The sequence below is a fragment of the Schistocerca cancellata genome, chromosome 3 (assembly GCF_023864275.1).
Source record: "Schistocerca cancellata isolate TAMUIC-IGC-003103 chromosome 3, iqSchCanc2.1, whole genome shotgun sequence".
Classification (NCBI taxonomy): domain Eukaryota; kingdom Metazoa; phylum Arthropoda; class Insecta; order Orthoptera; family Acrididae; genus Schistocerca; species Schistocerca cancellata.
In genome coordinates this window covers 396,406,024-396,424,769 of record NC_064628.1, presented here as the reverse complement: position 1 = coordinate 396,424,769, position 18,746 = coordinate 396,406,024, and the positions used below count along the sequence as shown (strand labels likewise).

General features: G+C 44.1%; 1 protein-coding gene and 1 non-coding gene across 2 annotated transcripts in view; one reads left to right on the top strand and one right to left on the bottom strand.

Moving 5' to 3' along the window:
• LOC126176332 (homeobox protein aristaless-like) overlaps nt 1-18,746 on the top strand; it is a 119,290-nt gene that overhangs the window by 69,209 nt on the left and 31,335 nt on the right. Inside the window, exon 2 of the mRNA XM_049923483.1 lies at nt 15,303-15,440. Coding sequence (XP_049779440.1) covers nt 15,303-15,440 — 138 coding nt within the window. The remainder of the gene's footprint in view (nt 1-15,302; nt 15,441-18,746) is intronic.
• Trnas-cga (transfer RNA serine (anticodon CGA)) lies at nt 14,565-14,639 on the bottom strand. Its single transcript has one exon. It is a non-coding gene; the product is annotated as a tRNA-Ser (tRNA).

Genomic DNA, 18,746 nt, shown 5'->3' with positions numbered 1-18,746 from the left:
TTAACTTAAATGTGCCTCACAACGATTTTAAATCACGTAAAACCAAAATAATTGAAGTACTGATGTTTTGATTACTTACGCCGAAGAATCCGCCCCATTACGTTCCAGTACTGTTGGCTCCCTGATCATGCAACAGCGAAGACAATAATCACAGGCGGTCAGCACTGGAACGTAATGACGCGGATTTTTCAACGTAAGTAATCAAAACATCTTTACTTTAATAGTTTTGTTTTACATAATTTAAAATCGATGCGAGGCACAATTACAGATAAAAAGACTTTGTCTCACATCTTGTTTTGGTTGTAGGGCACCAGCACCTAAAGGAAATTTCATCATTAGGGAAAACTAACAGTGAAAGCTAATGCAAAATGTATCTTAACGTGAACTAGCCGTCTGAATATGAACTTGTCGGTTCGAAACCGGTAATGGCGCTATTTAAATAAATAAATAGCATTGTAAAAAGTGGCTGGTTGCTGTTATCTTCTCTGTTATCTTCTCTTTTGTACACAGCCACTGGCTCAGAATGTCAGTTTTTGTCAAAACAGAATTAAAAGTAGAGCTCCCCGTTTCGTGACGGTTTCTTTCGTCAGCGTGAGAATGCCGCAGGTGCTCTCAACTGTCTGCAGTGTGAGACGGTACAAGAAAGGCGGTAACAGTCTCAACTCTCAAATGTCTTGGAAAATGCATTGTCGAGAAACATAGTACTTTCTCCAACACCCATCTCACACAATGGTAGCGACTCAGTAGCCAGAGAAATTCGAGCTCTAACGGAGGGGCTCGTTTTTCCGGCGTAATATCGGCGAATGAAATAAGGAAGGAGGGAAATGCTGCCGGTAGAGTAAGTACCATCCGACGCACAGCGTACTGTCGTGGAGTGCGGGTGTAACTTTGTATCCGGTCGCCAATTTGGCTCTACACAGCTTTGTGGTTTACGAGCACAAGAGGCGGTAGAGAGTGTCAGACTGTTTTGTTGCGGTGTTTGTGCTGAGGAACCTATATAGCGGGCTGGGGTGTATGTCACGTGAGTGTGAGCTTAGCTGACAGACATCCGGTCAGAGTGGCGGAGGGATGAGTCCCTCGGAGTCAGGGGTAGGGTAGCGGTAGGGGATGGGGGGCGCATTGTTCGCGCGGTTAATTTGCAGGCGCCGTGGCGGCCATTGTGGCTCTGAAACAACGGACGGCCGACTGCATTAAGCAGATTAGCTGCTCGGCGGGCGCCTTTGTCGCCGCGTCTCTGCAGGAGAGGCGCCGCGCTAACGATATAGATATGGACGGACTCAGCAGCAGGGAGAGCAGCAAACGGCGCGCTCTGCGCACAGCCGGTGGGTGCTGAGGCGGCGCCGTAGCGCAGATCTGAGGCGTGGAGCAACGTACTCGAAATAAAGTACTGAGGCAGACGAGCATTCAGGAAATTCCCAGGTGTGAGTAGCATTCGCACACTAAGGATCCCGTAACAAACTTAATTATATGACAAAAAGTAAATGTGATTGCATTGGAGACAACACGGTGTCGAGTATGGACTCCTGATGAAAGCTAGCACAAGTGTGCTACTAACAAGGATCCCACAGTAAATGCGACAAGGAAACCAAACACTCTTTTGGCTGTGCTGAGGCCTGATGATGGCGGTAATGTGCCGCCGAAACTAGTCGTGTGAAACAACGAAGATCTTCTCAAGATACAATTATAAAAGTAGATGAAATGGTGGTAATATGGCCCGTGCAACAAATATGGCCCCCCTTAATATCTTAATAACATATAACTGAACTCTACTGGTGATAAGTGGAACTAGTCTACTTATATCCTCACTGGACTGTAGGACAGCTGCAAGCAGGTCAGTTCAGTGGTTGAGTGACATTGAGGTTGTATTTTGCAAGCTCCTGTTCAAAACTTCGAGATGTATGTGAATTTCACTTTATTAACGTACCATTATTGGTTAATACTTAGATGTAAGCACCGTGCATACATCCTAGAAAGTATTGGCAACAGTTTCAGATAGATTAAAAGGCGTGGTATTATTTCGTTTTTAAGTTGTTTACTCGAGTTTACAAGGTGCAGGTGACTGTAATATGGCCCCCCATTGGTGCTTGTAGTGTGGACCCCGGGGTCCATATTATAAGCAGTAATATGTTTTTATTTTTGTTTTCAGACGCCTAGGACTAATCTGGCACCTAAGCCAACCCCCAAAAGGCAGGTGTGGGATAAAAACAAAATGGGAGAGGCAGTGTCTGCTGTCATAGGCAAAACGATGGGAGTTAAAAAAGCATCAAAACATTTTGTTGTCCCAAAAACAACTCTGCTCTGGTATGTGTGTGAGGCTAATACCTCACAGATGGCAGATGTTGAAACTAAAGAGCTTGGAAGAAAACCAGCTCTACCAGCAGCCCTAGAAAGTGAACTAGTGGATTACTTACAGTATATGGAGGTCAAATTGTGTGGTTTTACTCGTATGGATGTTCCAAAAATTGCCTACCAACTTGCAGTTAGGAATGGAATTGCAACAAACTTCAGAAATGAAATTGCTGGAAGGGCTTGGCTTGACCATTTTCTTCGACGTCATCAAGATAAGCTTTCAATTAGAAAGTCAACCGGAACATCGCATGATCGAGCAAAAGGCTTTACCCGTGAGAGAGTTAACTCATTCTACGACTTGCTACAAGCTGAATACCAGGAACATAAATATCCAGAAGATCGTGTATGGAACGTGGATGGAACAGGCCTTAGTGTAGTTCATACTAAGATACCGCAAGTAATTGCAAGCAGAGGTAAACGCCAAATTTGTTCTCTGACTGCTGCAGAGCGTGGGTATCTAGTAACTGTCATCTGTTCGATGAGTGCGGGAGGTTCTTATGTTCCCCCGACGTTCATATTCCCGAGAACGAATATGGCAGACGTTCTTATAGAAAGGTGCTCCTCCTGGGTCAGTTGGAAGAGCTCACCCATCTGGTTGGGTTCAAGCAAACCTATTCACGGACTGGTTGAAACATTTTGTTGAAGAAACAAAGCCAACAGAGACTTCGCCTATTCTACTCTGCCTTGATGGTCACTTCTCTCATGTAAGGAATACTGATGTGACAAGAAATAACATCACAATTTTGTCACTGCCTTCACACACAACACACAAACTGCAACCCCTATATCGTACTTTTATGGGTGCACTTAAGACTCACTACAGCGAGAATATTCGTCAGTGGACGCTTCATGAAAGCAAACCTGTTGGATCCTATGATATAGCATCTCTCTTTGGCAAGGCCTACCTCCGGTGTACAACCGGCATTAATGCAGTAAATGGGTTTAGGGTAACAGGAACTTATCCCTTAGAAAGAAATATATTTCAAGATGATGGATTCATCGCTGAGAAAGAAGTCCCGATTCCTGCGCCTGCCGACCAACCTAAACAACGGGAACCCGAAAAGAGAGTTCAGACTGAAGAGGACCTTGATGCTATTGATATTGATGTCCATCAGCCTAGTAAAATTGCATTTAGTGTGTCTCCAAGGGGTATCTATCCCATACCTAAGGAGATGAAAACATCGTCTCTTGGGCGAAAACCGTGTGTTTCTAGTCTTGTGTCAGGATCTCCATATGAAAACGTATTAGAAGAGAGAAAAGCTGCAGCTAATCTTCGTGACCGTGGACGCGGACGAGGGATCTTGACTTACGATACATGACAGCCATTTTATTCTGGAACCCAAACTCAAACTCGTAGTAGAGGGCGTGGTGGTGAACTCCAGTCAGATAAAGACGATGCTCTTTGCCTACTCTGTGACGGGAAGTTATCAAACGATGTTCGTGGCAAATTATGGGTCAATGACTAATGTGCTCTTTATGGGCTCACAACGAAGTGCACGGGTGGAGGAAGAGGACTATGTGTGTGACTTCTGTCGCTAGTACTGTGCTACTTTGTACTTTTATGGTTTTATATTTCATAAATTTATTAAAAAATACGTATTTTAATTAAAAAGCATTACTTCGTTTTTCTTGCAGCAAAAAATCTTGAAAATATACTGGGGTCCATATTACAAACACCATGGGGGCCATATTAACTGCACATCTTGTTCGCAGTCAAATTTATCATCTTTGGGAAACAAAATAATAATAAATACGAGAGCTATCCAGAAAGTAAGTTCCGATCGGTCGCGAAATGGAAACCACTGGGAAAATCCGGTAAAGCTTCGCACAGATTTGTTGGGCAGTGTCACTAGTATGCCCGTCGATCGTGTCGAGTCGCTCTTTTCAGTTTTGAGTGAACAGTGAGCACTTAAAGTTGCGTAGGCGATAGCGTCTCCCACCAAGCATGAGGGCCTGGTTAGAGATTTCGCCTGTGTCATGCAGCCCACATAACACAACTGTCGAGCAGTTCCTTCTTCTTGCCAATTCTCGGCCTCACACTGCAGGGGCAGTGAAGACGCTCCTGCAGCGTTTCCGATGAGAAGTGTTTGATCACCCACAATACAGTCCGTAATTGGCTTCCCCAGAGTCTCATGTCTGCTCACAAGAACCGCTGACTATGAAGACAATTTTTTTTTCCACAGACAACGTGATGCAGACCAGTGCAGATAACTGGCCGAAAGCACAGGCGGCTGCTTTCTATGACGAGGATATTGGAAAGTTGATACAACACTACGACAAAACTCGACGCTGGAGCGGTGACTATATAGAGCAGTAGGTGGAAGGTGTACCTAACTGTTGCAAATAAAACGTTTCTGGTTTTCTCTGTGGTTTCCATTTCGTGACCGATCGGAACTTACATTCTGGAAACCCTCGTATATTCTGACATTTTAAGGAATTTAATCAATATAATGTCTTAGTTAACTGTCTATAGAGTATAACTATATCAATTAGGGTACTATTATTGTATTAGTGTACAATATTTTATTGAAAAACAAACTGGGGGTCCATATTACCATCACTTCTTCTACTATTTCTCATATATATCATCAGCTCAAAAAAAAAGATGGTTAACATGGCTCTGAGCACTATGGGACTTAACTTCTAAGGTCATCACTCCCCTAGAACTTAGAACTACTTAAACCTAACTAACCTAAGGACATCACACACATCCATGTCCGAGGCAGGATTCGAACCTGCGACCGTAGCGGTCTCGCGTTTCCAGACTGTATATCATCAGCTCAAGTCCCTCGTCCATGCAATAAGATGGACATCCATAAACTTAGATATGTATGTAGATAGTTTATCCGTTCCAGGAATCGGAGATGTTGACGATTTCCGCCTGTTATCGGCATTGATACTGACGAGATATCGGTCCCAGGGATTCCAAAACTTTTGAGAATGTTTTAATTTCAAGTCTGAAGTCGGATAGCAAACGAAAGAAGAAATATTTTTTCGTCTGATATAGTTATGAATTAACAATTTCGAAATTTTTCCTTTACTTATACTGTGAAACCTTACTTTCTGCCAAATTTCGTGTTTCTAGGTCAACGGGCAATAACCTATAGGTTTTGATTGAATTTTCGGGTATCAAAATGGCGGTATCTTTCGATTGAACTCACTTTGAAGTTTAATTACTGAAAAGCGCTAGTTTTCTTTTGTATTACAGTATTACTTTTATTGTGTTAGTCGGTTTTCTGTTTACAAGGCCATCTTCATACAGTTATTGTCTATTGTCGCCAAAAAGTTACGATGTTTGTAAACTACATTGTAAAAGAAGTTAAATATCTAGATTCATGCATAAACGTACAGTAAATAACTACCGTGACAGTGTGGTGGTAATGCAATGTAAAAAGTAAAAAGTTGAACAGTAAATAAACATAAAGGGAGTAAACACGAAAAAACTTTAACACGAGACTGGAACAGGAAGCTACATCACAGTTTATATTGGTAAACTAAACCAATAAAATGAAATTAGTACTTGACAAGAATACTTCAGCACGTATAAAACGTGGAGAGTGATACAATAACCAATTTGAAAAAAGAATAACTACAAAATATGTGAGTAACATGAGCAATATCTGTTAGATAAACATAAATGAATAAATGTAGGGAAATGGAGGAGATTGGGGGAACATACAGTAAATGCCATCTTTGGTGGTACTGCATTTTAAAAAGCAGAAGCTTAAAATTTTTACTCCACCCAGGGCCTTTAGACCTTAGTATGTGACATAAATTTAAACTTGTTACGTCTACTCGTTCCTGAAAAAAGTGTTCTCAACAGCCGCACAGACAGACGGACAACAAAGAAATCCTGAAAGGGTTCCGTTTTAGAGTGAGGCATGTAACGCTAAAAATGACCTAGTGAAGGAACAATCTCTCCTCTCATACCCACCTGAAACTCAGAAACATCAAGTTCCCGGTGGCCTTCGTTGATTTAGAGAGCATCTATCACTCTGTTGATCGAATCACACCAGTACAATTGCCGAAACAAATGGGCTTAACAACAAAAAGAGAGTGATTAAGCAGTATACCTCGGCTGATACCACCGCCAAAGCGAAATTAATGGCCAATAAAAATGGAATCAGAATGGGATACATCAACATAGATATGACAATCGATCTCTTAGCGTTCTTTTCAGGTTCTCTAGGAATCGTCACAGAACAAATGAGTGAACTCAAAATCCAAGCGACCAAAGTGGGCCTGCAGATCTCCTATGAGAAAATAAGGTTTAAAATAGGCATACCTATCAAGGCAGCAACCTTAGAGCTTGATGTAGATCAGGGAAAAAACATGTAGGATAAGAGCTGGCTCCTAGGAGAGAGAATAGAACCGTACATTGCTGACAAACAAGCCTACACATCTACTAAAAGCGGCAGCGAGGTGCAAGTGCCGTACCAGCTGACTGAGGATCCAGGACAAGCAAAGCCACTGTTTGACAGTAATTAGATCACAGATTCTGCTAACAGCAAAACGCTTCAGAGGTATCTGGATAAATGTGAACGAGAAACTAGAAACCAACGACAAGATGATCTTCAGGAATATCTTAGGAAAAATAAGAAGAAAAACAGGGAGTACGGAAGACGATATACTAACGATGAAATGGTCTCAGATGTCCAAAAACTGACAGACACCATGCAGAAGTGGGTAATTTTTTTTCACATCAACGTACGGTAAGAATTAGATCGAATAGGCTTATCATGCGAATTTTTGCTCACTTTCTGCACAAAAAACCAACACTCTCTGGTTTAAGAGATTGAACTGAATCTGCAAAAATATATCTCAAAAATGAAAACATCTATTCAAGAAAAAACTCGGAACACACCAGCATTCTCTAGAGAAGCCAAAGTTGTAAACTGGCAAGATATGGGCTGAAGAAAGAAAGGACGCTCACAGAGAGAATAGTCAGTGCATGTTTAAGCTTCTGGAATGTCACTATTCAAGTGACACGATCGATAGCTGGCCGAAATTAAACAACATTAATTAGAGAGCTATATGAAGAGAGAAAGTGCGTTTTAGGATGGTGTAAAGCATTATTTGAAGCTAGTCATGTCGTAATTTACCGTACGTGACATACTGCCCTTCTCTCGATGAGGTAGGAACCCTTTGAAAAACTGTCGTTTGCAATAGGCAGCGCATTTACCACAAGTCCTTCTACTTCCGTGAAGTACACTCCTGGAAATGGAAAAAAGAACACATTGACACCGGTGTGTCAGACCCACCATACTTGCTCCGGACACTGCGAGAAGGCTGTACAAGCAATGATCACACGCACGGCACAGCGGACACACCAGGAACCGCGGTGTTGGCCGTCGAATGGCGCTAGCTGCGCAGCATTTGTGCACCGCCGCCGTCAGTGTCAGCCAGTTTTCCGTGGCATACGGAGCTCCATCGCAGTCTTTAACACTGGTAGCATGCCGCGACAGCGTGTACGTGAACCGTATGTGCAGTTGACGGACTTTGAGCGAGGGCGTATAGTGGGCATGCGGGAGGCCGGGTGGACGTACCGCCGAATTGCTCAACACGTGGGGCGTGAGGTCTCCACAGTACATCGATGTTGTCGCCAGTGGTCGGCGGAAGGTGCACGTGCCCGTCGACCTGGGACCGGACTGCAGCGACGCACGGATGCACGCCAAGACCGTAGGATCCTACGCAGTGCCGTAGGGGACCGCACCGCCACTTCCCAGCATATTAGGGACACTGTTGCTCCTGGGGTATCGGCGAGGACCATTCGCAACCGTCTCCATGAAGCTGGGCTACGGTTCCGCACACCGTTAGGCCGTCTTCCGCTCACGCCCCAACATCGTGCAGCCCGCCTCCAGTGGTGTCGCGACAGGCGTGAATGGAGGGACGAATGGAGACGTGTCGTCTTCAGCGATGAGAGTCGCTTCTGCCTTGGTGCCAATGATGGTCGTATGCGTGTTTGGCGCCGTGCAGGTGAGCGCCACAATCAGGACTGCATACGACCGAGGCACACAGGGCCAACACCCGGCATCATGGTGTGGGGAGCGATCTCCTACACTGGCCGTACACCACTGGTGATCGTCGAGGGGACACTGAATAGTGCACGGTACATCCAAACCGTCATCGAACCCATCGTTCTACCATTCCTAGACCGGCAAGGGAACTTGCTGTTGCAACAGGACAATGCACGTCCGCATGTATCCCGTGCCACCCAACGTGCTCTAGAAGGTGTAAGTCAACTACCCTGGCCAGCAAGATCTCCGGATCTGTCCCCCATTGAGCATGTTTGGGACTGGATGAAGCGTCGTCTCACGCGGTCTGCACGTCCAGCACGAACGCTGGTCCAACTGAGGCGCCAGGTGGAAATGGCATGGCAAGCCGTTCCACAGGACTACATCCAGCATCTCTACGATCGTCTCCATGGGAGAATAGCAGCCTGCATTGCTGCGAAAGGTGGATATACACTGTACTAGTGCCGACATTGTGCATGCTCTGTTGCCTGTGTCTATGTGCCTGTGGTTCTGTCAGTGTGATCATGTGATGTATCTGACCCCAGGAATGTGTCAATAAAGTTTCCCCTTCCTGGGACAATGAATTCACGGTGTTCTTATTTCAATTTCCAGGAGTGTAGAAGACGTTATGGTCCGTTGTGTCAGACCCAAGCCGACGAGATCACTCAGGATGAGCTTTGCGTTGTATGGTTGTTGTTGTTGTTGTTATTGTTGTTGTTGTGGTCCTCAGTCCAAAGACTGGTTTGGTCCGCAGCTCGTGGTCTAGCAGCTAGCTTCACTGCATCTGGATCACGGGGTCCAGGATTCGATTCCCGGACGGGCTGGCTATTTTCTCTACCCGGGGACTGAGTGTTTGTGTTGTCTTCATCATTTCATCATCATTCGTGAAAGTGGCTATATTTGAGAGTGTGAAGATTGGGACTTTGTACGGGCGCTGATGACCGCGCAGTTGAGCGCCCCACAAACCAAACATCATCATCAAAGACTGGTTCGATGCGGCTCTCCACGCTGCTCTATCCTCTGCAAGCCTCTTCATCCCCGAGCAACTACTTCAATCTATAGTCTTCTAAATCTGCTTACTGTATTCATCTATTCGGCTCCCTGTACGATTTTTCTCTCCATTACTAAACTGGTGATCCCTTGATGTCTCAGAATGTCTCCTACCAACTGATCACTTCTTTTGGTCACGTTGTACCACAAATTTCTTTTCTCCCCAATTCTGTTCAGTATCTCCTCATCAGTTACGCGATGTACCCATCAAATCTTCAGTATTATTCTGTATCGCCACATTTCAAAAGCTTCTGTTCTTTTCTTGTCTAAACTGTTTATTGTCCATGTTTCACTTCCATACATGGCTACACTCCACACAAATACATTCAGAAAAGACTTCCTAACTTCGATGTTAACAAATTACTCTTCTTTAGAAACGCTTTCCTTGTCATTGCCAGTATACATTTTATATTCTCTTTACTTCGCCCATCATCAGCTATTTTCCTACCCAAATAACAAAACTCATCTACTATTTTCAAAGTCTCGTTTCCTACTATAATTCCTTCAGCACCACTTGATTTAATTAAACTACATTCCATTATCCTTGTTTTGCTTTGCTGATGTTCATCTTATACCCCCCCTTTCAAGACATTGTACCTTCCGTGTAACTTCTCTTCCAAGTCCTTACATGCCTCTGGCAGAAACACAGCGTCATTGACTAATGTCAAAGTTTTCACTTCTTTTCCCTGAACTTTAATTTCTACTTCAAATTTTTCTTTGGTTTCCTTTTCTTCTTGCTCAGTGTACAAATTGAATGAGGTCTAGGATAGTGTACAACCCTGCCTCTTTCCCTTATCAACCACTGCTTCCCTTTCATGCTCCTCGACTCTTATAACTGCCTTCTGGGTTCTGTACATGTTGTGAACAGCCTGTATTTTATCCCTGTTACCTTCCGGATTTTAAAGGGACTATTCCAGTAAACATTGTCAAAATCCACAAACGCCATAAACTTCGGATGTCCTTCCTTCAGTCTGTCTTCTAAGGTGAGTCATAGGATCAGTACTGCCTCGTGTGTTGTTACATTTCTCCGGAATCGAGACTGATCTTCCCGAGGTCGACTTCTATCAGTCATATGTAAATTCTGTCATATTTAAACGTAATGTTTGTGTCCCAGCTATGATTTAATCTGACGTTAAATGTCCAAATGTCTTAAAAGTTGAATAACATTAAACGTTGAGCTCCAATACTCAGATGTAAGTTCTGGTGATCAGTTTAAACTGTTGTTGAAATAAAATTATTTGAATAAATGCTAGGCTTTTTCTTAATTTAAAAAAAAAGTCACTGCCGGGTCACGGAATTCCGAAATGTGGCAAGTAATGTCAACAACGGTAGTTCAAAATGTAAATGACATAGTTATTCGCACATTACCTCGGCAGTTTTATTGAAATGCCTATGTAAGGTGGAGGGATTGCTGGCTCACAAAACCGCTAAACGATTGTTTGTACTCGTCCACTTGTGGCGAGAGGCGTCGGATGTGGGCAGTATGACGGCTGTTGCACGCGAGATGGTGACTTTCACTTGTTGGCCCCTCTAGGAGTGCTTGTGCACAGACGATCTGCACGAGATGCAGAGGCTGTGGGTGCCCGTATTCTGGAAGGCTGCCATGTTATACGAAATACTCCAGGCGTACACCAGCGCTTCCGGGATTCGATGTGATGGCGAGCTGTCATATATAGGAGGTCATTCTGAAAGTTTCGTGTGACAAAGACCTTTATGTGGTAGGCTGGTAAATCGTTTTCCTGTTTCTCATGTTAAATGTACTGTGTATAATTATAAGTAAATCGTTTCTGGATACATCTCCAATACAACTTATTTTTTTTCTTTTATTTGTGTGGAATGTTTCTCGAAGCTTCGCCAATACCTTTCTGTTACGCGTCGTATTTCATCTTGTTGAAGCTTACAAAAAATTTGACATACAGCAGAGCTAACTGGGAAAGGAAAAAGACTATCGACCTTGGAAAGTGCTCACATCAGGATGTTCTGAAACATCTTGTATCATTAATGATCTGCGTAAAATAACTACAGGAAGCTATTCACGCTTGTGGTACAAATTAAGATTATTAGTGATGCTTTTGGGAGAGCTAAACACGTCTGGCGTAAATATACAATTTCAGTTGCATAAGAAAAGATTGTGTAAACATTACCAATTGTTGTAATACAGAGAATGTCCTCTTGTCGGCATATGAGCCTGGCTTGATTATTTCATTTATTTTTTTCTGTGCTGGAAGCGACGCATGTAGATGTTAGTGTCTTGAGGCACCCTCCACTCTGACAGTTCTTTGTGGTGCATTTTTTTAACTCCTCTCGAAGTTACAGTCCAGGCAGAGCTTTACTGAAAGAGTAGTTGCGTATACCTATGTGCATGACCTATCGGTTGCGACGGCCGGAGATTCCTGGCCCGTACTCGAAGAAAAGGTTTGTGATCTGCTATGTAGTGGTACATTAGCACTAAACTGACAAGAACAGTATACAAAACTGCGTATATGTTGTGATGTGTAAGCTGTCATGAAATAGGAGCCTAACATTTAGACAAGAAGGCAGGAAATTGGAAATTTGTGGTAAGCTCTATGGGACCAAACTACTAAGATAATCGGTCCCTAGGCTTACACACAACTTAATCTAACTTAAACTAACTTACGCTAACGACAACACACATACCCATGCCCAAGAGAAGACTGGAATCTCCGACGGGGGCAGCCGCGCGAACCGTGGCAAGGCGAAGAAGGCAGGAATGGATTCTCTTTTCCACGTAAAGCAAAGGATTAATCTCGGATTAAAAGGAACAATAGCAAACTGTGTGCGATGCAACGTTGACTGTGAAAAAGTTACAAACTATGGCTGGGCAGTGGAGGCTGTCATTGGGAAGGATAACACTCGACGTTCTTTCCGAGAATCCCACTACGTCACCGTCAGAATGGAGACGACCTTTTCTCACCATTGTTTGTTCCTTCTCGTTCCAGTTAGTAACAGTCAAACCGTAAGTTAGGAAATTGTACATACTTTCGTGACTATCGTCATGCAAGGTAAAATCTTACAACTGACACGACTGCGTCACATTTCCCTTGACTTCTCCGAAGTCGACGCTTCAACTCTCTGCCCGGAGGAACTGAACGAAGACCATTGTCACTATATATATATATATATATATATATATATATATATATATATGGAACATACGTTGTTTACGTCAATGGGCATGTCTGGAACGATTTTTCGGTTTAAAATTCGCTGTTGTTGAACTAAAGAAGGAAAAAGGAGTACAGGAACGAAAATTAGATCATCTGGAATGGACTGCAGACCTCTTAGTTTAAGTGGACTTGACTGCACACTGCCCACAGAAAGACACTGCAAGGTGAGAAGCAACTACTTTTGTTTTGACGGGGATGCATTTGAAAAGAAAATCGCGTTATAGGAGGGACACTTTCTGTCAAACACAGTCCAGTTCCGTAAGCTCGCTGCCATTAAAGAAAACGCGAGGTTTGAATAATCCATTGTGGCCTTTAAAGAATTACAAGTATGATTTCCTAAACGATTCGAGGACACTCCACAAACTTCCATTTGTTTCCGAGACCGTTTACCGTTTCAGTTGAAAGCGCTCCTGTGTATGTGCAGATGTAACTGATGGTAATCCCCGTTGTACCGACAAATACTTTTACGTTAAAACTGTCCATGACGTCTATGTTGCGTTCCTTGTGTAGAATTTCCACGTCTCCATAATGAGGTTGCGTAAGTGCTACAATATTTTTCGATCGACAGTTTCGTGTGAATGACCTTTTCGTGATTACATAACTGAATAAGTCATGATTACATAGCAACCTGAGTCCTAAAATCTGTGAAATTGTCTGCTTCTGTCTATATGCCGGCAGTTTGTACCAGATTAAAATTATATTGTCTTCAGGACACCAAATGTAATTAAATAATACTGAAAATTTGTTTTGTTTCTGATCTACGTTGTTGAGAAATGTGAAATGTAAGGCCAAGTCGTATGCAGTGCGACTGTGTTGCCATTTAAACGTGGCATGTTCGCAGTTTTCCCCTCTCCCCCCTCCACCCGTCCAGACTGCGTGTGGGGGAAGTGTGCAGCGAGACTGAGCGCTAATGCTGGGCGTGGCTCACGACCCGAAATCTTGGCCACCCCTGATCTAAAAGGTCTCCACTGTCTACTTTCCACCACACACTGGATTTCGGCTGTCTACCTGGAGAGGCCAGAAGACTCCTCACGAACATCTCAGTGGGGGAGACTTCTATGATATTTTACCTGCAGTATTTCAAGTCTTCTTACTCGTTCTATAACTCTTATTATACATATGTATGTTTTATGTGGCAAAGTTCTTCGTAGTTATAAGTTGTGTATAATACATAAGAGGTACGAATAAAAGGCCTTCATTCACATTTTTTTCATGCTTTATCGAATTACACGATTCGTTTTGGACCCTGTGCGTCAATCTTCAGGTTCAAATCGTTTTAATAAATCACTTACTTCAGCGTTTCAGTGAGGTGAAATGTATGTTCCTGTCACGAGAAGGTTACATGTTCTGTTTTGTATTTCGTGAAGCAACTGCGAAAAATATGGTGAGAAACAGTGGAAAAATTAATGAAAAACTTATTGGACAATCGGGGAAGAACATTTTTAACTGTTTATCGCCAGCAGACTGTGGTTTACGTTTTCTGTTAACGCACATAGCGCCAGTAAAGGCGCACATTTATTTATACATTTTAAAAATACTTCATACTTTTGCGATGGGAATTTAAAATGATTCTTTCCACATCTGTTGTGCCAAATGATCCATGGAACATGAAACTGACTAACTAACAGGATCATAAATGCATTGTGTAATTCAATGAAATGTTAAACTACATCTGCGAAGTTTTTTTAAAATGTATAAAGCAATGTGCGCCTTGAGTGACGTGATATGCGATGAGAAGAGGGATAAACCAATGTCTCTGGCGATAAAAGGTTAAAAATATTCTTCCCAGATCGTTCGGTACGTTTACCTCCGATTTTTCCACTGTACCTTATCATATTTCCCGCAGTTGCTTCACGCAGCACAAAACATAACATCTAACCTTCTTATAATGCATTTCACCTCCCTCAAAGGCAGAAGTAAATTGGGTATTAAGACAAGAAACTTCCTGGCAGATTAAAACTGTGTGCCCGACCGAGACTCGAACTCGGGACCTTTGCCTTTCGCGGGCAAGTGCTCTACCAACTGAGCTATCGAAGCACGACTCACGTCCGGTACTCACAGCTTTACTTCTGCCAGTACCTCGCCTCCTACCTTCAAAATTCTCATTCTGGAAACATCCCCCAGGCTGTGGCTAAGCCATGTCTCCGCAATATCCTCTCTTTCAGGAGTGCTAGTTCTGCAAGTTTCGCAGGAGAGCTTCTGTAAAGTTTGGAAGGTAGGAGACGAGGTACTGGCAGAAGTAAAGCTGTGAGTACCGGACGTGAGTCGTGCTTCGGTAGCTCAGTTGGTAGAGCACTTGCCCGCGAAAGGCAAAGGTCCCGAGTTCGAGTCTCGGTCGGGCACACAGTTTTAATCTGCCAGGAAGTTTCATATCAGCGCACACTCCGCTGCAGAGTAAAAATCTCATTCTTTGGGTATTAAGACAATTGGCACCTGATGATGGGCCCACAGGGTCCGAAACGCTACGCGTAGTTCGGTAAAACGTGAAAAAGTTTTGACCGAGGGCGTTTTTGTTCACATTACCCGTATACTGGATACAGTTACGTTCAAAGCTGCTAAATATGGATGAAATTAAATTTATGTTTAATGAACAGTTCTTAATTTCGCAAATTTTAATTGCGTTGTAAATGCTAGGAGATGTAGCTGTAGGAGCACAGTGATTGTGTAGCGCAGTGTGTGAGTGCGGCTTGTGGGCTTGTAGCAGCGCCGGAACCGCACCACCTTCACGCCGCAGCAGCTGCAGGAGCTGGAGTCGCTGTTCCAAAAGACGCACTACCCGGACGTCTTCCTGCGGGAGGAGGTGGCGCTGCGCATCAGCCTGTCCGAGGCACGCGTACAGGTCAGTCGCCCAGACACTTGCTGGCAGCGCCACTCCCAACTAAGATGGTCGCATCGGCCAACATAGCCTTCAGTCACTGTCATCCTCGTGGATGGGTATCCTAGTCCCCTGTGTGCTCTCCGCTCCATCATATCCTTCTGCATCCCCAATGTCAGTCGCCCAGCCTCTAAGCATTCACTCCCAACTAAGTGGGGGGTCGCATCGGCCGGTCTGCATGAGCATGAACATAGCCTTCTCAGGTGCCTGACACCATTATTGATGGGTGTCCCAGGCTCCTGTGTGCTCTCCGCTCTATCATATCCTTCTGCATCCCCAATGTCAGTCACCCAGCCTCAAAGCACTCAGTCCCAACTAAGTGTGGTCACATCAGCCAGTCTGTGTGAGCGTGAACATAGCCTTCTCAGATGTCCGACACCATTATGGATGGGTGTCACAGGCTCCTGTGTGCTCTCCACTCCATCATATCCTTCTGCATCACCAATGCCAGCCGCCCAACCTCAAAGCACTCACTCCCAGGTATGTGGGGGTCGCTTCGGCCAGTCTGCATGTGTGAATATAGCCTTCTCTGGTGTCTGACATCATTATGGATGGGTGTCCCAGGTTCCTGTGTGCTCTCCACTCCATCATATCCTTCTGCATCCCCAATCTCAGTCGCCCAGCCTCAAAGCACTCACTCCCAACTAAGTGGGGGTCGCATCCGCCGGTCTGCGTGAGTGTGAACATAGCCTTCTCAGGTGTCCGATACCATTATGGCTGGGTGTCCCAGGCTCTTGTGTGCTCTCCACTCCCAGTGCGCGCTGTGCTGGTTCGGAATAATCAGGCGTTAAATTCACCACTGTCGATTAATTTCCTACCTGCCACGTAAAAACAAATTCGTGATCGCTCAAGCAATCGGTGATGCGCAGACTAGTGTGACAAAGGGGCAGTTCTGGGTTGTCGGCCACGACAGAGTTCGCGGAGTGAACGGCTGCCTCAAAGTGTCAGAAATCCGACAAGCCATTAAAAAAAAGCGAGAAATGTAAAGAGACGAGGTCGCCCTGAAAATAATCGTATCGTAGTGTTAGAGAAGAGCCTCGCCAAATAACTGAGAGACTGACAAGCGGCCGGCCGCGGTATGATGTCACTAGCAATGCCCACGAGGCCCAGGCGCCTATGTACGGAGGCAGGCGTTCGCTCGCTCGCTCCCTCAACTCAGCAGACAAATTACGTTTCTACACCTGTTAACTTGTAACTAGGTGTGTCCATACGAACGAGAATTCCATCTTCTACTGGAATCTGCTATTATGGAAGCTTACTGTCATTAGTCCTACAATGATCGGAAGTCCTTAGGTCTACTTATAATTAGTTACGGTTGTACTGGGGTACAATAAAATTAAAATCACGTTAAACTGATTATGTGTTACGTATAGTGGAATATAGTCGAATTAAATCAGGTGATGCTGAGGGAATTAGATTAGGAAATCAGACACTTAAAGTAGTAGATGACTTTTGCTATTTGGAGAGCAAAATAACTGATGATGGTCGAAGTAGAGAGGTTATAAAATGTAGACTGGCTATTACAAGGAAAGCATTCCTGAAGAAGAGAAATTTATTAATATCGAGTATAGATTTCAGTGGCAGGAAGCCTTTTCTGCAAGTGTTTGTGTGGAGTGTAGCCTTGTATGGAACTGAAACATAGGCAATGAACAGTTAAGACAAGGAGAGAATAGAAGCTTTTTAAATGTAGTGCTACGGAGGAATGCTGAAGATTAGATGGATAGATCACGTAACTAATGAGGAGTTACTAAATAGAATTGGGGAGAAGAGGAATTTGGGGCACAACTTGACTAGAAGAAGCGATCGGTTGATAGGACATATTCCGAAGCATCAGGGGGTCAACAACTTAGTGTCGGAGGGAAGGGTGAGGGGTAGAAACCGTAGAGGGAGATCAAGAGATGAATACACTAAGCAGATTCAGAAAGACGTAGGTTGCAGTAGTTACTCGGAGACGAAGAGGCCTACACAGGATAGAGCATCAAACCAGTCTCTGCACTGAAAACCACAACGACGACGAGGCACCAGTTCTTGTATGAAATGAGGACTGTTAAGCAGAAGAGACTAAATGCAATAAACAAGCCGTTACAACATTTACATCGAGTACTGATCTTAAATTAAATTTTGTTGTAGTACAGTTAACCAGTAAGACTTCAAATAGCAGATTTCAGTGGAAGATGCAGTTCTCGTTAGTACGTACACTCCCAGCTGGGAGTTAACAGGTTTAGAAACGCATTTTGTCTGCTGAGCCGAGCGAGCGAGTTCGTGACGTACGCGCCGCGACCTGTCTTTCTCGTGGGCCTCGCTACGCCCAGCTCTCGGGGAATCTGCGTTAACTGGATGGCTACCTAAATGTAAGTTGCTACGCACTAAACGGTACCGTTCAGTCTTACTTAACCACAGTGGCAGCGTTCTGGTACAGACAACTCGCTTGTGGTATGCATGAGATATACCTGCTGACTCCACACTAGACATACTTTCTTCGCATATCATATTTAGATGTACGAGCCCTCCGTCATTGTTGGTGCGGTCTTATAGTTCACCAGTGTTCTTATATTTCGGATTGACTGAATGCTTTCTAAGTATTATTGTGGCTGCCTTTAACCGTATTAACTCCACAGAATTTTGCACTAGCAAAGTTCATTGCTGCTTCTTGCGTAACTGTTTACGGAGAGGGTGACGGTTGACGTACAGAATTTGTAACTCGTGTGGAGAGTCGGATGAAGCCCATGAAACAACTTCACTGAGATCGACGTAGTGCTGACGCTCAGTGTCTCACTCTTTACTACAGAAACAAAAACTACCTCCAAATCCTGACTCTACAAGAATTCGTCAAACAAACGCTGCCCTCACGTTTCCTCGCTGTCGCAATACTGTAATCGACCCAGCAGCGATGCTGCACTACACTTGCAATCTCCTACAGTGCGCGGGCAACCCCGCCTTCCTAGTACTCTTCCAGATCCTCCAGAAATACCAACAACCCCTCCAGATTCACCTCAACAATGCAAACGCTTCGGACGCTCCTCAGAACCAACCCTTCCTACACTCAGCCAAAAATTATAGAACAAATCGTTGCTGCTTCCACCTCCATGACTTATACCTCACCGTTTGTGACCGTCCTATCCAATTAGCTAATAAACTAACACACCTCCTAATAACCATCCACTGTTAACCAACTTGGAAACCCAACATAGTAATCATCCAAAACTATTAGGCAACCCAGCGTAACGATTCCACCTCTCCAGATTATTGTCAACCTATAAACGTTTATTC